Below are 18,700 nucleotides of genomic sequence, written 5' to 3' on the forward strand. Positions count from 1 at the left end.
CATTGTAATTTATCGACGTCGACGATGTATATATAGTTATTATAAGTAGGTACCTACGTCATTATTATCGTATGATAACATTATCTTTATAGTCGAGTGGCGTGTAAGATTTCGTTCGTTTATAGCTGCTGACCACGGAGTCGGTCAGTGAAGGGTATAAAAATCGATTCTACGAAAATACATAATACCTATATATCCATATTTTATTACACATTATGTGTCGCGGAGACGTGTGACAACCGCATGCGAGCGATTTATTGACGCAGCACTTTAATATAGTGTGTACATTGTTTGTCACAATATATACAACATAAACCTCGCCCAGTGCTTTATAAGTTATAACTACAGCTTATGTTGCGCGGGAAAGACAAATTATTGCGACCATCCGATGTCCGCTAATTTAAGTAAATACGTATACCTAATACCTATATTATAATATATCGGTAGATAAGTGAGTTGTGAGTGTATTAAACTCGTTTATATACGGCAGAACTCTTGTCTTATATTTTGTGTATGTAAACAAAAAAAAATTTGTTTTTCATGAAATGAGTTACGTTCCGTATGAATACAATTGTATATTCTATTATATTCGTTAGCCACGACATATAACCATATAATACATAATAACTATACAATTTGTGTGATAGTTCATGATGGAAAGTTTTACAGAGCGAGAAATTATCGAAACTTGTGCATTGTATAATAATATATATACGGAATATCTACGAAAATAGTGATATTTATTATCATTGGTCTGCGTTTTGATATAAAGTGTGGCGTGCGCTACCAACTAAAACCATCACTATACTTATCAAAAAATGTAAAACACTTCATAATAGGCTATATATAAAGGTTCTGAGATGTTATTCAACATTTTGTTAGGATTTGTGCCTAAACATATTTTAAATTAAGAAACAACTGAGTTTATTTTATTATAGGATTGTAAAGAAATATTTTACCATCATAGTTACATTAGAAATTATTAATGGTTTTAGAATATAGAATCCAATGTAGTAATTCATTTGAAAATATTGTAGTGTCACTTTTGATATAATACTGAAACAAGGCTACCTAGCTGTGATATGTTATACCTACTGGGTATTGTATTGCGCCAATCCAAGTAATTTGATTTACTGTAAGTTCGTATTATAGCGCCGTTAAAAATTCTGTGTTATTCTTTCAATGATCGGACGCTCTATTTCAGGGAAAAAAATATTTTATCACACTGTTTCTAAATCAGCTTTATTAAAATAAAGCTCTATTTGCGTCGATCTGAAATAGTATAATGCGCTACTGTATATAGCGTCGCTATACATTTGACCTCTGATTATATAATATACAATATACATAAATATTAATATAAGTAATCGCTCGCTTTAAAATATACATTGTACCTACAGCTCATTCTTTGAAAATTATGATTTAGGCACTTCTTAATACAAATTATATTAATAATTGCTTTAGTGCAACGAAAAACATCTTTCAATATACCTAGGTACTAGATACATCATATTAATCGACGACGTTATACGCATTGTTGTCACGTTATAACACAAAAGGAACAAAAACATATATATGGAAACAAGGATTATCTTACAGAAACATCGCGTCGTTTACGAGCGGTGGTAGCCGGAAATCCAGTGGGAAATTATGTCCACCAGTTCCCATAAATATGGAATTTATCGGGGAAGATTTTTTTATTTTATCTACATCACATATCTAGTCATGTCGATTTTTACTGAAGGTATACGTCGTGTACGAATAAATATAGTAGATTCAGCCCGCTAAACGCAAGCCCAAAGCATTTTCCTAAACGCAAAATATAACAATATATAATATTATTATATATATACACGATGAAAGCTCGGTCGGATGTCCACGCCGTGCGCTACTATAAAAGAGAACCCGTCGCGCGCGCCAAACACGGTTTAGCTTTATCCAAGTCGTTATTTTTCGACGTGCGCATACCCCTTTTTCAACCCCATCTCTGCGTGTCCCCCAAGAGCACTGACGTCGGATTCTGCTTATACATACCTACTCTATCCTCTCTCACACACACTAGACACCAATGTATATATAAACTATATACATATAGACATTCTGAAAGCGTTCTCGCGTCCTTCACTATAAATTTCGACGTTGTATATATATATATATATATATATATATATATTATATATGCATGTATAATGTATATACATATTATATTGAGAAAAGCTTTGAATTTATGCGAGGTGGTAGGCTTTTAACGTTGTTGCCGCCGTCGGGGAAATCGCTACACGAATACATATAACATATATATAGGTATACGGTATACGGTATTGTGTTTGGGAAATCGCACCTGTTTGTCGGTGAAGTGGTTTATCGCGTGGTGTTAATGGCCCCACGCGTTTGTCCCGCGGGGTGATCAATCGCCGAGAGATTCGAAAATGTAAGCGGAAATAAAAACTATTTTCCGAAATTCACTTTTACATTTAAAACAAAGTTGAACATCTATATATATATATATATTGTATAAACGTATTAAATCAATAGATAAATATGTATTATTATTATAATATTATAAAAGTACTGAGCGAATTGTATCATATAGTTTAAGACCCAGCGTTCGTAAGGTTAGTATCGATTCTTTTGAAGTATATATTAGTATAATAGTAATTTATTACATATATTTTCTTTTATTTATAAAATTAATATTATGTATATCATTGCCATGCATACTAACTATTAAGTTGCATGACTTACTAGGACGAGGGTGCGTGAAACTTGGAACACGGCAACGAAATAGAATAGTAAAGGTACATAAAGTAATATAATTTGTGCACGATATATTTTCACTTGGAAAATATTTTTATATACTCACGTATATAATGTATATTGAATAAAAAAAAACAAATAACAAAAATGCATCGAAAATAAAATGTAATATGTGAATAATGTAAAAATATATTTATACGATATTATAATATACCTATAGTATATACCCATTGTAAATAGTAACTATAATAATGTAGTAAAATGTATTCCAAAATTTAATGTATACATATATATATATTCCTTTCTTTTTCTTGTATACATTTTAACTAAAGTAGGCTAAAAACATGTGTTGTTGAAGCCTTAATAAACTTTAAAAAAAATATATATATATATCTAGTGATACAAACTGCATCGATATAAACGTGTGATCTTATAGAAAAGAGCGCGTGTTTGCCGTCACATATTATATAAATATAATATATCGTTCCCAGACTGTAATAATAATGAGCATAATTAGGAGTAGGTATAAGTATGACAAAACGGTGTACCATTATTTTATAGATTATATTGTACAACTGGAACGATACAGCGACGGTATGGAATAATATCAGTAATAATAATAAGCCGCGCACAATACCGTGTATGATGTAGTGTAATATATAATACGATATTATACATCTAATACGTATGACATGGAACGAGTTTCGCTGCGTACTAATATACCTACTTATATGTGTACATATTATATAGGTATACTACGTAAATGGAAATTCGTTTTGCGCGACGTGTTTAGACTGTTTAGAGCAAAAAAAATTCTCTCCAGACAACTATATTTATACATACACATACAATACTATTGGTACTATTATATTATTAAACCGATAATATTACACATTGTAGCCATTGCAGGCCTCGCAGACTACAGAGTAGGACGAAGAAATTCAGAAAATAATCACTGCTCGGCAGAGAACAGACCGTCGCGTCCATTGTTTATTTTTTTCTACGTCCTTCCACCACTTTTTCATTAGGTACTGTTATTATTATTATTTTTGCACTCGTCTACAATTAGCGTCGGTTGTATAACAAGAAATAATATACCAACATTTAATACGATATTATTATGTAAAACACGGCCGCCACAATGGTCGACGTCGTCGTCGTCGCCGCGCATGAGTTATGGTGGACGTAAGTAGAAACGAAGGGTTTGCACGGGGGGCGGCCGGTGAGGGTGTGGCAGGATGACGGGGGGGAGGGACACCATTAAAGTCGACAACAGGTCAATACGTTGTGGGAACTCGTATTACGGCTTGCTATGTGTGCGTTTATGTGTGTATGTGTGTATGCGTACACGATTGTCCCGTGTTGGAAGAAACGAGAAGAGGAAGAGTAATAATATATATATTGTGGCGCCCAACTTAGTCTGAACAATGTTATACTATGTGCGTGTGTGCGTGCGTATAAATGTATTTTCTCGTTTTCGAATTCTCTCTCCGCGCCATCAGCGAGTAATACCTTTTATTCCTTCAGGATCGTGCCGGTCGGTCAGCGCGTGGTGCAGCGCACAGTGTATATAAAAATATAAATCCCTTCTACGGTCGAGTGTAAATCCGTTGACGAATACGTGACTAGAAATCGTGACAAAGGGCGTGTGATCGTGTGTGTGTGCGTGTGTGTGTATGTGAGTGTGGGTGTGATGTGGTGTACCTATATTATATTGTATAATAATAATATGTATACCGCATATTTCCGGAAGACTCAACTACCACTCAAAAGCTCTGCACCCGGTCAACTTGAAAGGTCAATTCCATTCCCCCCTATAATATAATTTATGGACGTTTTTTCGAAGATACGGTCCTATATGCCAGACGACCTACACGTATATAATATAAGGGTGCAAAATATGCGCTCTACATACTCTCTGTATAGGTATTAACTGCAAGTGTATTATTATAAAAGTTCTCCGATACTCGCAGCTTTTATATTATTATATTATATTATTGTAGACCAAAGTTACATATTGCAGAATACCAGACTGCCCAGACTGCGCAAAAATAATGTACCTATATAATATAAATACAGAAATTCTTTGACACATTTTCAATTAAAGACTTTATCAACCTGAAATATTAACACTTGACAAATATGACTAATATTTTACGGCTATAAAAAGCAATTTGTACTTTCTGTTTAATTCATTATAATTATTACCTATTATCTCTATTAAAGTATAAAATATGTAATACAAGATAATGAATAACCAGCGGGTTTTATCCTTCAAAAAAAAAATTTAAAAAATAAATTACTACAGTAATCCAATTTAATTTTGTAATTTTACTGAAATCTAAAATTATAATGATAATGTATAATTTATTTTACATACTCGTGGACGAATTTACGTTTAATGTTTAAATTATTGAAAAACATTCAATAAATATTTCCTACCTTGCATAGATAATTAGCGTTTGGCGTGTAAGTTACACAAAATATCCGTCGCGTCATCGTGCACACGACGGTTAAGTGTATTATTGTTTTCAACGTCATCGCACGCGTATATAGACGCGGTAGCGCATACAATAATAATACGTGTCAGTGGGATAACGTATCAATCAACTGTATACGAGCACGTTATATACACACCCATTACTCTCTCTCTCTCTCTCTCTCTCTCTCTCTCCCGTTCTCTCAATCTGTCTGTGTGTGTATAAACTCATTGATATAAAAGATGCTCGTGTTTATATTCATCAATCCACCCCTCATATATATATACGGTTATTTTTCACGCGACGGCATTTACTACCCTCTTTATACTCGATCGCATATATATATATATATATATGTATAGAGTCATAAGCTTCTCTCTTTATTTATTTTTTCGCTCCCCCAAAAAGGCTCTCTCAGTGCCGCCGTCAATTTTCCGCTCGTTAATGAAGCCTCCGCCCAGGCAGTTGCGGTTCTCTCGTGCGCGCACACACACACGTTCGCCTGCGCAAACGAGTAGGGTGTATATAGGGTAGTATCGTGAAAGTGGTGTGTATACATATACATACTTCGCGTATACAAAGAGAGAGGCGCACAGCACAACAGTTCGCGAAATCACCGCCACCGCACTCTCCTCCGCCCGTCGATAAATCACGTCCCACGCCGATTTCCAACCCCTGTAGCACCGGAGACGGCGGTAGATGGGCGTCATTCCCTCTCTACGGTTAACCGGAGGCTGTGGCGGGAGCGGATTGATTTATGAACGTTGCACTTCGCGCGCGCCAAAGCTTCTTCTCTCGCCGCCGCCGCTGGAGTTTATATATACACGTGGCCCGATCATATATATATATATATTATATATAATATAATAGTAAACCTTTGCGCGCGTAAAGGCTTTTTATTTCTGAGCGCACCCCAAATAATCGAATATAATTGATACTGGATTATATGGGCGACTTGACTTATGGGCTCGCGTTAAAAGGGCCATTAAAGAAAAAAAAATACTGCAGAAAAAACTGAGATCCATTGCGTGAAATCATCAAACAATGACGTGTCTCCATCACGCGTGTACGATAAACACGACAAATTCGAGATACGCGAAATCTAATTTATTTTAATTTAACAACAACGATATTTTATACACGCAAACATATCGGTAGTGTTCAATTGAAAAAGACAGTGATATATTTTCTATCGAAAATAAGTTTAAAAAAAAATTCACTTGCTTATAAAAAAAATCTTTATAATATGTCTTTATAAAGTGTACTGATTGTCTTGATCAGTGGCGTGCATAACACGAGGGCACGGAGTATATAGGCTAATGGACCACTCATTTTATGGTTCATGAAAGTGTATTTCTACAAAAGGCCATTCCTTTAGTAGTTTTCTTAAAAATTGTAAACACAATCCTCACCGAAAAAAATTGTGTGTGTACTATTGCGTGGAATTGCTTGAACAAAAATTAAAAAGAATCGAATAATAAATAAATCGAACATCACTCGAGGTGGCGTCTGTACGTATAAAAAAACAGGTGAAAAACAATTTTCCGTATTTACTATATATGTTACATTGGTAGGGAGACTTTACTCAATCATTATACTCTTCTGCAGTAAAGTTTAGAGAAATCATCAAATCGTCAATTGTTGTGCTCACCATATTTTTTATCACGGACCACGGTCCTCAGTCCTCGTCGTCGATTATATATATTATGCTGGTAATAAATAATATTCAATCAATTCATCCGTTTATCATAATAAATTTTTTGGTTTTATATTTCAATATGTTTCCAACAAACTGACACTTTATGATTTATACCCATATAATATAGTATTATCGATGAGACTATATGTATACCTAATATGAGTAATATGACGTATCATTATCTTTAGTATCTATGATTGTTGTATATTATACCTATACATGATATATCTACACCTATAATGGCTTATATTGTGACAAAGTCGCTACTTCTAATATTTTACATAGTTAAAGAGCTCACCAAGTGAGGGTAGAACGATGACGTGTCGATGCTCGGGTACGGATTCTGATCGGTGGACGGGTACGGTGCATACACAGCCGTTGTGGCCGGTGTGCTACGGTGACTGGCGTAGTGGGGTGGCAGCGATGCGGCCGCGGCCAGATGACATGAGCACACGGCCACAGCAGACTCGGAACCGGCGTTGCGGTCGCCCGTTCCGCCGCCGATAGTGGTGGCGGTACAGCACGTGCCGCACCCAGCGGCGCCCATAACGTCGGGCGATAAGCCACCACCTCCGCCTCCGGCGGCCAACGGCGGTGATACCGATTCTGCCGTCATCGCGCTCTGCGAAAAAAATATATATATTAATATATTATAAAAAAATAATAATATGTATTATATTATAATGTAATCAAAAAAGTAACTTATGATAAATCTATTATAATAAATTAGTCAAAGTTCCTCCACTGAAAGGTACCGAATTATGTATTTTTTTTCATAGATGTTATCACATTTACTCATTGTTCAATATTTATAAACATATTGCAGTAAATAGAAAAAAAGAGATCTTGAAAAATTGTACATATAAACATTATATAATATACTTCTACTAAAACCACGCGAATAAAAAACGGCAACCATAAAAGTAGATATTCAATAGTTACATATATGCGTAAAATATATAGCGATACGCAAATAACACTACACATAAATATATATATAATTATATATAGCAGATTGAAAAAAAATTAATACCTTAAAGATTTAGGTAGTACCTATCGTATAGTATTTTTATATATTATACCTAGGTACACTATTGAGTTGCATGTATAATAATACCTTAAATTAAGTCATTGTCATTTCAACGTTATCTATAATATAAAAATTACATTTACACTTTGATAATTATCTTTATTTAATGAATACAGAAAAATAAATAAATGTTGAGAGAACTGCAATTGAAGTATAATCTTATATAGTTTATACTTTATAATATGCACCTAGGTATTACGGTTTATGAGGGATCTGAATTCCGAAATAATCGTAAGTTAATGAGGATGTAAGGTAAAAGTTGATTACTCTAGTTATGACACCTGGTTTTAATCACGAGGGGGAAAATGGATGAAAGGATAATCAACATATTATTATTATATACTCGTTATTAAACATACGTGACGTTTGATTTAAATATTTATCCATGAAAAAGCTGATAATAATAATAATAATAATAATGTAACGTATTGTTGTCGCAGAAACGAGTTTGCATATATACATAAACACAACACTGCAGCTACACAGGTATACTTGGGTATAGCAGGCTGTCAACTAAAACCATCGTAACGAATATATATAGGTATATATTTGCGCGTTATATAATTTTTGTAAAGATAATATTATATAGTAAGTACAGCCTGTTGTTTGTACGCAAAATCTACGCGCATAAGGGAAATTGATACGTTTCGTAACATTAAACGCCGTCGTCACCTCTGTTTAGGTGTGCGCACGCATAGTATTACGACGAGAGCGGCGACCACGACGTTATTACTCGCGCGGACAGTCCCGTCTGCGGGCAGCGGGCGTCTGTCGTCGTATAATTATTTTAATTGGCCATTCGATACCAGTCATAGTGTGTGTGTGTGTGTGAGAGTGAGTGTTTGTGTGTGGACGGTGGCGAGTAGACCGGTTGTGAGGTGTGAACCCGAAAGCGCTTCGTCGGGTTTTCAAGAAAGGTATATTATAATATATATACGTACTTACGTATATTAATATATTATATTATCTATATCTCGTCGTCGTCGACACCAACTCGACCGCAAAAACCAATAGACCGGAATGACCGGGCGGCAGCAGTAGACAATAATAATGAAAATATAACAATATATTATGCATACATAATACACACCTATAGGCTGTTTATTGTTATATGCGCATAGATACCTGGCAGTATATAATAGGCCGCCGCAGGTTTTTTATTTATATATACAATAATTATACATAAAATATATATTAGTCTACAGTGTCGCGGAACAAACGCGATGCGATGTTGGTTCGATGGAAACCGTAGGCAGGTGTCGATGCCCGTGTTTTCGGAACTTTTACACGATTATTCGCACATTTTAATAAAATATTTTAATTTTACAATATTGTTGTGGCACTCGAAATTTTATCAGTTACCAACGTGCATCAAAATACGCACGCTGTTAGATGAATGTAATAATAGGTTAGGTAACTAGAATCTATTATCTACCAATAATGTTTATACCTATATAGGAACGTATACCTATCGTAAATCAGCATTTAAATTACGTCCATATTACGCGCGCACCATGTGCATAATTATCATTGCACGCTGTCATGTCAACAATCGATTTTAATGACAATTTAATATGATGGGTACCTATTAATTAATATTAAACGGGTATACACTTAAACGCGTGCAAATTTACCGGCAACACTTGGTAGTTTTCGTCTGTGTTTTATTTTATTTCTAGAAACATTATAATAATTATAACAACAATTCCCATATCGTGTTATTAATATATTATATTATTATAAACGGATAAAACTTGTACACCATATACATATTATAACGTATCTATTATATACATATATATTATATACACACGGACACCCGGCGTCAGGCTAGCCCATGTCCCGGACACTATATATAATACCGTATATACAAATGGGTAGGAGGCCAATGGTGGGGTGTAGTAACGTAATAAAATTCTATATAATTTATACACGCAGTAACAATTCATAAATATTTATGAACCCGTTTTCGTGGGCTATATACGTGCGTATATACAACACACCACCACCGTGTGTATATACGCGATGCGTTTGATCGTCGTACTGATAACAGCCATTATTACGGTTATATATTATAAATATATATTATATATTATACGCGTACATAATATACATATAACATAAAATACCCACACGCGCGTATTTTATATTTTTTTTTTTTCGCATTCTATACACTGCTGCTTGCACTTTAATACTCTATTATGCCTACCTATAGTATACCTACCTATATTATATTATTACAAATTCGCTAAAATGTGCTTTTGTTAATTAACATTTACAATAGTACCTACATACTGTATACATATATTAAGCGTGCCTATGGTACTTATTCAAGTTCTAATACACACATACAAATATACGACATCATCGAAGTCGTCATGCGTAACGCGTTTTAATTACAACGCGGGCGATAAGCGAATTTCGTCGGGTTATCAATCAACTACGTTGTAATTAAGGGAAAACTCGTGTTTCTTTACTATATAAATGTATTAGAAATATGTGTCATAACTCATAATCTAGACGTGCAAGAATAGCATTCACCTTCATCCGCCCCTCTCACCCATAATTTCCTTGCTCAAGAGTAAAAAATATAATATGATATTGTTTTTTCGTAGAATACTAGAAATACTAGAATAGTTTAAGTTGTATATTTTATGTAGAGATGGATAAATAGAAAGAGAGAAAAAAGTCTCCCGTTTATTTTTTTCATCTCTTTCCAAGAGAGCTGTTGACACATTGTTTACATACTTAACGTCCCACACGACAAGAACGAAATAATATACGAGCTTATTGTTGGAAAATAATAATATTAAAAAGTAGAAAAAAACGTTGACAAGATTATCGTATACTGTATATATATACACCCAGCGCTGTGACCGTTTTTACGATTATTTATTATATTAATATATTATACTTTTATTCCGCTCTCCCGCAATATACGCGTACGCCTACCCCACCACCCGACGGCCATCACCGCAGGTCTCCACCGCCATACGAAATGATTCATTTGCACCGAAATCGGTATACAATACATTATAATTTATATAAACATATTATAAAATATTCGTATAACATGTCCGACCCGCCTGGCGGCATTTAATAGATAACATTGTATATATAATGAAATCAAAACTTTTCGAAATACATAATATATTATGCTTTACACATAAAATATATAGTTAGGAATATATATAGATATTAAGTTAATATTTGATGTTCGTTTGGTGGAAAATGAAAAATATAATCAAAACAACGTCGTGCTTATTGTATTAGCACGCGAGAAACAATAATAATTAAAAGTCGCATATCCTATTGCCGTGAAAACAATGAAATGAAAAAAAAATTGTATAGGTATAGCTATCTTTATTCTTTATATTATAAATATATGTATAATAAATTGTCGGTAGTCGATCGGTAGACCGTGAAGCTTCGGCTGCTGATTTTCGTACTTATACTACTGTCTACTTATGTTATATAGGTACGCCTGCAACTGCACGCGTTTAATGTATATATACGCACGCCACAAAACTTTGGTAGACATTGTGTAAAGTAGGAATGCAATTAGTTATAGGTTTCACTATACTTTGTATGCAGCTCGAATTACTATTATAGTCACGAGCGACCTCGTCGCATCAAATAGACTCGAGAAAAACGACTCTTTTAATATCGACGATTAAACGATGATGTAAATGAGGTATACTAAATTAATATTTTAATAATATAAAGTATACTTTATTGGATTATATAGTTTATTATATATCAAAAAAACGGAAAATTTTATTGAAACGGAAAAAACGTGATAACGTATAAAAAAAAATATACCCACCGCGACGAGTGACTGCATATTTTTTATATGGCATAGTTCCTACTTGATAATTACATACAAAATGTGTATATACGTGAGCGGTTTGCCATAACGAGGTTTCTATCGTTTTTTTTCGAATTTATAATTAATAATTGCCGAAAAAAACCAAAATTATGCTGAGTAAAATCGGCCTATTATATTGCTCCAGTGGAAATAAACTCACGACGATTCTAAATTGAGATAATTAGTAATTCTCACGCTAAGAATAAAATGTTTTAATTAAAACCCATAACTTATCTGCTGTAACTGGCGCGCGCGTTTGATGTATACATTGTACATACCTATATGTATGCCGACGCACTTTATGTGTGCGATAATTAAAAAGCTACGTAGCAGTATATTTAGGCACCTACCTATATTCTGTATGTATTACGCAAAAAACAAACCATAACAAACTGTGTTATTACAACAGTTTCCCATTAGAACTTCAACCCAGCGTAAAACCGGAAGTTATTCGAAAATCGTATTTGTCGAAACCATATAATATTGTACCTCTATTAATAAATTCATTTTTGCGCATTCACAATGACGGACAACTCGGCGATATATTTATTGTTTATACTACATCAACCGCAGTTCAGAAACATTATATATTTAATCGTAATGAGCATTCGGTATCATGCAAATCCTTTTGACAATAGCTCTGCTATTAGTATGATTTCATTGCATATACACCTCTACATGATGAGAACCACGGAAGAGTGATTTTATAACGCTTTGGACATAATTACGATGAGTTTACAAGATAAATGATATAATATTTCAACCATGATGTCTGTTTTCACGTCATAACCATATTACCTAGGTACCTACATATAATATAATTAAAGTTCTATATTAAAAGTGATATATTATAATAAACCATTCAATATTTTTTTTTTTTAAATTAAAATTTTATTTATACAATTTGATGAAATATTTCGCGATCCAAGTTTTAAATTATCTATTTAGAATGCTCATAATAGGTAGGTATTTGCTTCAATCGCTAGGCTTTGGTATATAGACCCTATTCTTTTGCCTTAAACTGTTTCAATTGGCTAATTAACTCGAATATCTGCTAAAATAACAGAGTAAAACCATTACATTTAGTATGTATAATTATGCTTTATCAAGTAAGATGGGCACATCACATGCATACATTACGTTGCCTTTAAAACGAACATTACAGTCGTAAATTAAATTTAAAAAAAAAAAAATATTATCTAATCTATCATACAATAATGTGTTAATTAATTTGTTTTATAAATATTACTATTTTTAATTAGTAAGTGGAAATTTAAAGTTCTTTATAATAACATCCAACTAGATATATAGGTAAATGTTTAATGGCTTATTTATAATTTTATTAAGTAATTGATTTAAAATTATTCACGTTATTGTTAATTTGTTAAAACATGAGTTTTATCAATACGACCTGCAGTGTAGTACGTATACAGTGTAGTCCCTACTGTTGTACCTATACATTATGTTTATAATATTATAGTATCTATATACATGTGTGTAAGTGCGTAATTAAGTTTTTTCTCATGAGGTCCATATTTTATACAAACATATAAAACATTACGTTAATTATAACGAATCATGTATGGACGGTTTATATTAATGCTTGTCATAATTTATAACAGACGATTTAAATGACGGTGATGTACCTATATAACACACAGAACAAAGTCGTAAACATGATTTTTAGACCTACATTTAAGACAATTTATTTTAATATTATATACACTCTGTACGCATAATACGTACATACATTTAAGCATATTATAAATTAATTGAGAACATGAGTTCCAATTAGAAAACCATAGTCCAAATCGATAACGGCCGACATTTTATTAATTTGGCATGGCAGCGTTTGCGGTAAACAACAAATATTCTCATCTGTGGTATATACATTTTACATATTATAAACTACTTAACACTCAAATCTAATAATAATAATTATTATATACATATATACTACTATACTAGTATAATAGTATAGTTCAATTAAATGGTGCAGCCTTTGTACACTACAAAACGTTGATTAAAAAAAAAAAAAAAACATTTAAAAAAATGAGCAAAAGCGCACCCGTGGAGAGTTTACAAACCATTATATTTTTTAAATTAATAAGATCATTTTTATGCGGTAGCTGATATTATTATAATGGTATAAAAGTTGTTTTTTTAATTTTTTTTATTTTAACAATCGTCGTTATCTGTGTCCGTCTATCGCGACGGTGGCTGTGCCGCTGGCGCCACTCATGGAACCCGCATCAGTAAAAACACTGCAGTCTACTTACAGTTGTGGCCAGTATATAAAAGGTATATATATATATATATATATACACTGTAGTTATATTATTGTAATGCTTATCGACGGTGATAAAAATAAGGATTTTGACGAAACAGACTAGCTACACGACGAGCAATACATGAAGACCACGCGTGACAGTAGTAGCGTGGGGATACAAGAGCCGTGGAGTTATCTACCTATTTATATATAATACATAAATATACATATTATATACCTACCTTATATACGCGTCACGACGACGAAGACAGTGGCGCCGCGCGCGCACAATATCCGATTTCATCTGGTGCTGCGCGCCCATTGTTGTCGTCGATTATAATAATAAGTACGAAGGTATTGTAATATATATATAAACATGTATATGAGTGCACAAATAAGAGGGATAGGTACAAACTCCCGACGGGTTTTCGCCCGGTAATCTGTCCGAGTGTCAGCGAACATTGTTTCAATCGTCGATGCTTGCTTGCCGAAAGACCCAGAGAGAGGTGCAGGTTAGATTAGGTTATAGGTTAGAACGCTGTCGCTTTTATATATAATACGAATTCAAAATCTCATTAGTGTCACCGATCACAATGACCTTACAGTAAGCTCCAAACCAAAACCCTGCATATTTAGGAAATTCTTGGCTTATTTGATACTATTTCTACACCTATATTGTATACCTTCCTATTATTATTACCTACATATTATTATATTTATACCTCAAATGAATATAGGTATGAAAAACGGTGTTTAAACAATTTTAGTGATATATCTTTTACCTATAATATTGTTTTACAAACAATAAATGTAGGTTATCTTGCAAAGATCTTTGTATAAGTAAGGTTAGGTTAAGCTAAATGTTTACATCACGATGGCAATAGCTGAAAACAAATTACAGTTGAATAGGATAGAGTCTCACATTATTGAAAAATATAAAAATATTCTTTTAATATAACCTACAATGGTATCTAATATCCACTTATATGAATGTTTTAATCATATTATTTTTCGATTATTTGTCACGTCCTAAATATAGCAATTAAATCACAATTTTAAATTTGATACAGGCGGTATTATATGACGTATTAAATGTGGTACGATGATTGTTTTGAAAACACGATATTATATTATAATAATCGACCGCTTTGATGGTTAATAATAACGAGCAGTTTATGTACATTATGTTAATAAATACTTCGATTGGGGTGTGTTGCCTGTACGTATTAATAAATACTTTCGTCAACCTCCAACGATCGTTAAAGAAACATGGTACTTCCCCCGGAGTCCCCTTATAACATTGTTGTTAACTGTTATACAAGTCGTATAGATAAACTAGTACCAGTCTTAATCGCCTATTTTTTTTTTAAATATTATTAGGTAATAATAATAATTATCATTATTTTATTTTATTGGCATATAATAATGTACATACCTATAGGTTACCCTTGCGAATATATTACAATTTCAATGGTTAAATATTATTTACACCGCTATATATATAGAATATGTATATTATATAAACAAAACTATATATCTAGAATTAAAAATGTAATAAATAATAAGCATTTCGGTTCATCCTTATGCTAAACCAACTTGGTGCATTAAGTACTACAAGATAGATAAGGAATGCCATTTCATATAGTCAAATTAATTGTAAATTATAGTAGTAATATACTGCAGTTATTTTACCATGTATATATATAAAAAACTAGGTACATATATATCATTTAACTTTTAAATTATAACTTGACAATTAATAACTAATTATGATTTCAATTTTATAAATGTAAAATTATAAACACATTTTTATTTTAAAAATTTTAAACTAAAACAAAATTCTACTATACCTACATATACAAACACGAGTTTGAAATAACTGAAAATTACCTTTATCTCTGCATAATCTACCTATATTTAGTACTTAATATTCCTATTGTTTTTTTTTGTTTAAGCGATATGTTACAATGTAATTAGTCAAAGTTTCAATGAAGTCACCTAAGAATTTCATCAGCAACCTTGTGCGATAACATTTTCCGATATCAAATAAAAAATAATTCATATCTGATAATAAATTATTAGAAATATTAAACGGTTAGGATAGTATATAAGTATACTATTCATATATTAATCGGTAATAAAAACAAACATTTTTTTTAATTTTGACAAATTAATGATCAAATTTGTATTTTATTAGTCTGTATACTCTGTATTTATTATCATTACTTATTATAATTACCTATACCTACTATTTATTACTTTCTATTATAAGTCCGTTATAAGACAATTATGCGCAATTCAAATTTTCAACATTAAGCTAAAGCTAATTATTTATATTATAATATAGTTATATACACAAGTCCTACACGTTGTAGTGTACCTACTTAATTATGGAATATGAAGAATTAGACTACAGCAATAAATCAATTTAAGATTTGGGATATGAAATACAAATATTACCTTTGAACTTTTTTTTTTGATAATATCGTAAATTCTTTAAATATTATGATTACTTACTTAATTGTATTATAGTTTGTAATTAGCTTTGATAGAATATAAAAATCGTACTAATTTATAAGATTCACCTACCTTACTTTAATATGAATCAGAATAAGATAGATATTTAAAACAAACTATTTTATTTAACACATAAGACTCAACCTTATTTGGAGAACAATACATACGGAAAAAAAGTATGTGTATGCTTAATTAATAATTGTATGTTAATATCAAGTAAGCATAGAAGAATAGCTACATAGATAACTGATATATTTAACGAGATTTCTCAGTTGTAAATAGGTACAGCTTATACTAAGATCAAATAAATAAATATAGAATAGGTATTGTTTTTCTGATTAAAATTAACTTTTCCTAAAACTATTTATAAATGGTTCAGAATTTTAAGCTGACATCAAATTAATGTTATTATACTATTACCTATATATAACATAACATTACGACTTATTGAAATAAATAATGTTGTATTATTTGAACCTATAAGAACTATTATACTTAGCAAATCATAAATGTGTGAATCAAAAATGGAAGATTAATTTATACTATTACATTGATTTATCGAATATAGGTTATAATATAAATATAATCCACATATAAACCTTATACCTAAATAAATTAAACCTAACCTACATGCCGGCGTCAGAAATTTTAATAATAATTTAAGGCAATGAATTATTACGTAAAACTGTTATTAAATCTTAAAACTATAATATAAATGCAAATTAGCATGGAAAAAAAATAATCGATATCCATAAATTGTAAGCAGTCTAGCTGCTGTTAACATAATACTATGAAATGCAACGAAAAATACAATTTGAAACACTATAATATTAGAATAGTATATACCAGTATAGTTATATCTCTTACCTGTTGTCCGGGGGTTGGATACGCGTAACCGAACTGAGAATACGCCGACATAGTAACCATTTGTGTTGAGTTGTATTTGTACCGGTTTGTCCAAATAATGTATACTTCTATATGAATCGGAAGTACAAGTATAATAATATATTAGGTATACTGTTTTTTCACGCGAACTTAAACCGAATGCGTTCGTATGGAGAATATATATCTATCTTATTTATGACGGACCGAGCGGTACGGGGTAGTCAAAATAAAAAACGACGTGCAAAAACAGATTTAAAAAATAAAACACGGTCGTTATCTGATCTCCATGGTTGAAGCGAGAGGGTGGAAAAAATTCCGAAATTAAGCAATGTCACAACAACGACAACTACCCTCTCGGACGCGGTTGAGGGATGAGCGCGGGGTTGTACACGACAATATTATAATGGTACAGTGATGGTGTGTGTGTGTGTGTGTGTACACGTTAGGGAATGTGTGTGACGGCAGGCGCACGCTCGATAGAACGCGCACGGTACGGTCTCTGGACGGCGACTGAACGACAGTTGCGGCGGCGGTGGCATCGGTCGGCGGACCGCCACTCGGCCTCCCTCACTCCGCACTCCACGCTCGGTCGTGCGACCCGCCCACCGGACCCCGCGTGGACGTGGCCCGCGCCGGCCAATGGCTGAGACGCGACCGCCCGCACCCCCACACTACCCCCGATCCCGATCACGGCCACCACAATGTTTGCGGTGTAGTTTTATTATTATGTGTGTGTGTGTTTTTTTTTATACACATTTTTCCGATTTTATTTTATTGAAACACGGACGGACGTCGCCAAGTGCACGCGCCCGTCTAAGCCAAGCGGTGGCGACGACGGTGATCATCGCGCCAATAAATAAATTTGTCAAATTCTTATGTAAATAGATATTAAACTTATTACTAAAGTATACATATATATGTATCACATTAAATAACCATCTATCTAGAAACATAAGTTCAACGTTTCTAACCTAACGTTTACAAAACTGCCACCGTCTATACCATTACACAGCAATATATTTTATGCCATCATAACATTTTATGGATATGGTATAGGTATAATTATTTAGGTATAGCAGGTACTATAGCGTTTAAAAAATAAATATATAGGTATACTGGTGTTGATAATTCCTAT

The 18,700-nt window shown here is 32.7% G+C and overlaps 1 protein-coding gene across 2 annotated transcripts in view; it reads right to left on the reverse strand.

The window, feature by feature from the left end:
- The window catches only part of LOC107168569 (homeobox protein caupolican-like), a 65,339-nt gene that overhangs the window by 12,188 nt on the left and 34,451 nt on the right, over positions 1-18,700 (reverse strand). Inside the window, exons 1-2 of one of the 2 annotated variants that reach the window (XM_089225952.1) lie at positions 17,548-18,085; positions 7,235-7,558 (exon numbers count right to left, since the gene is read on the reverse strand). In XM_089225952.1, the coding sequence (XP_089082078.1) occupies positions 7,235-7,558; positions 17,548-17,607 (384 nt within the window). In that variant the 5' untranslated portion in view covers positions 17,608-18,085. Of the gene's footprint in view, positions 1-7,234; positions 7,559-17,547; positions 18,086-18,700 lie in introns of those variants that run through there. The other variant, XM_015518033.2, reaches the window with a different exon arrangement.

The sequence above is a fragment of the Diuraphis noxia genome, unplaced genomic scaffold, assembly GCF_037042655.1.
Source record: "Diuraphis noxia isolate RWA-SAM2 unplaced genomic scaffold, SU_Dnox_SAM2 contig0004, whole genome shotgun sequence".
NCBI classification, from domain to species: domain Eukaryota; kingdom Metazoa; phylum Arthropoda; class Insecta; order Hemiptera; family Aphididae; genus Diuraphis; species Diuraphis noxia.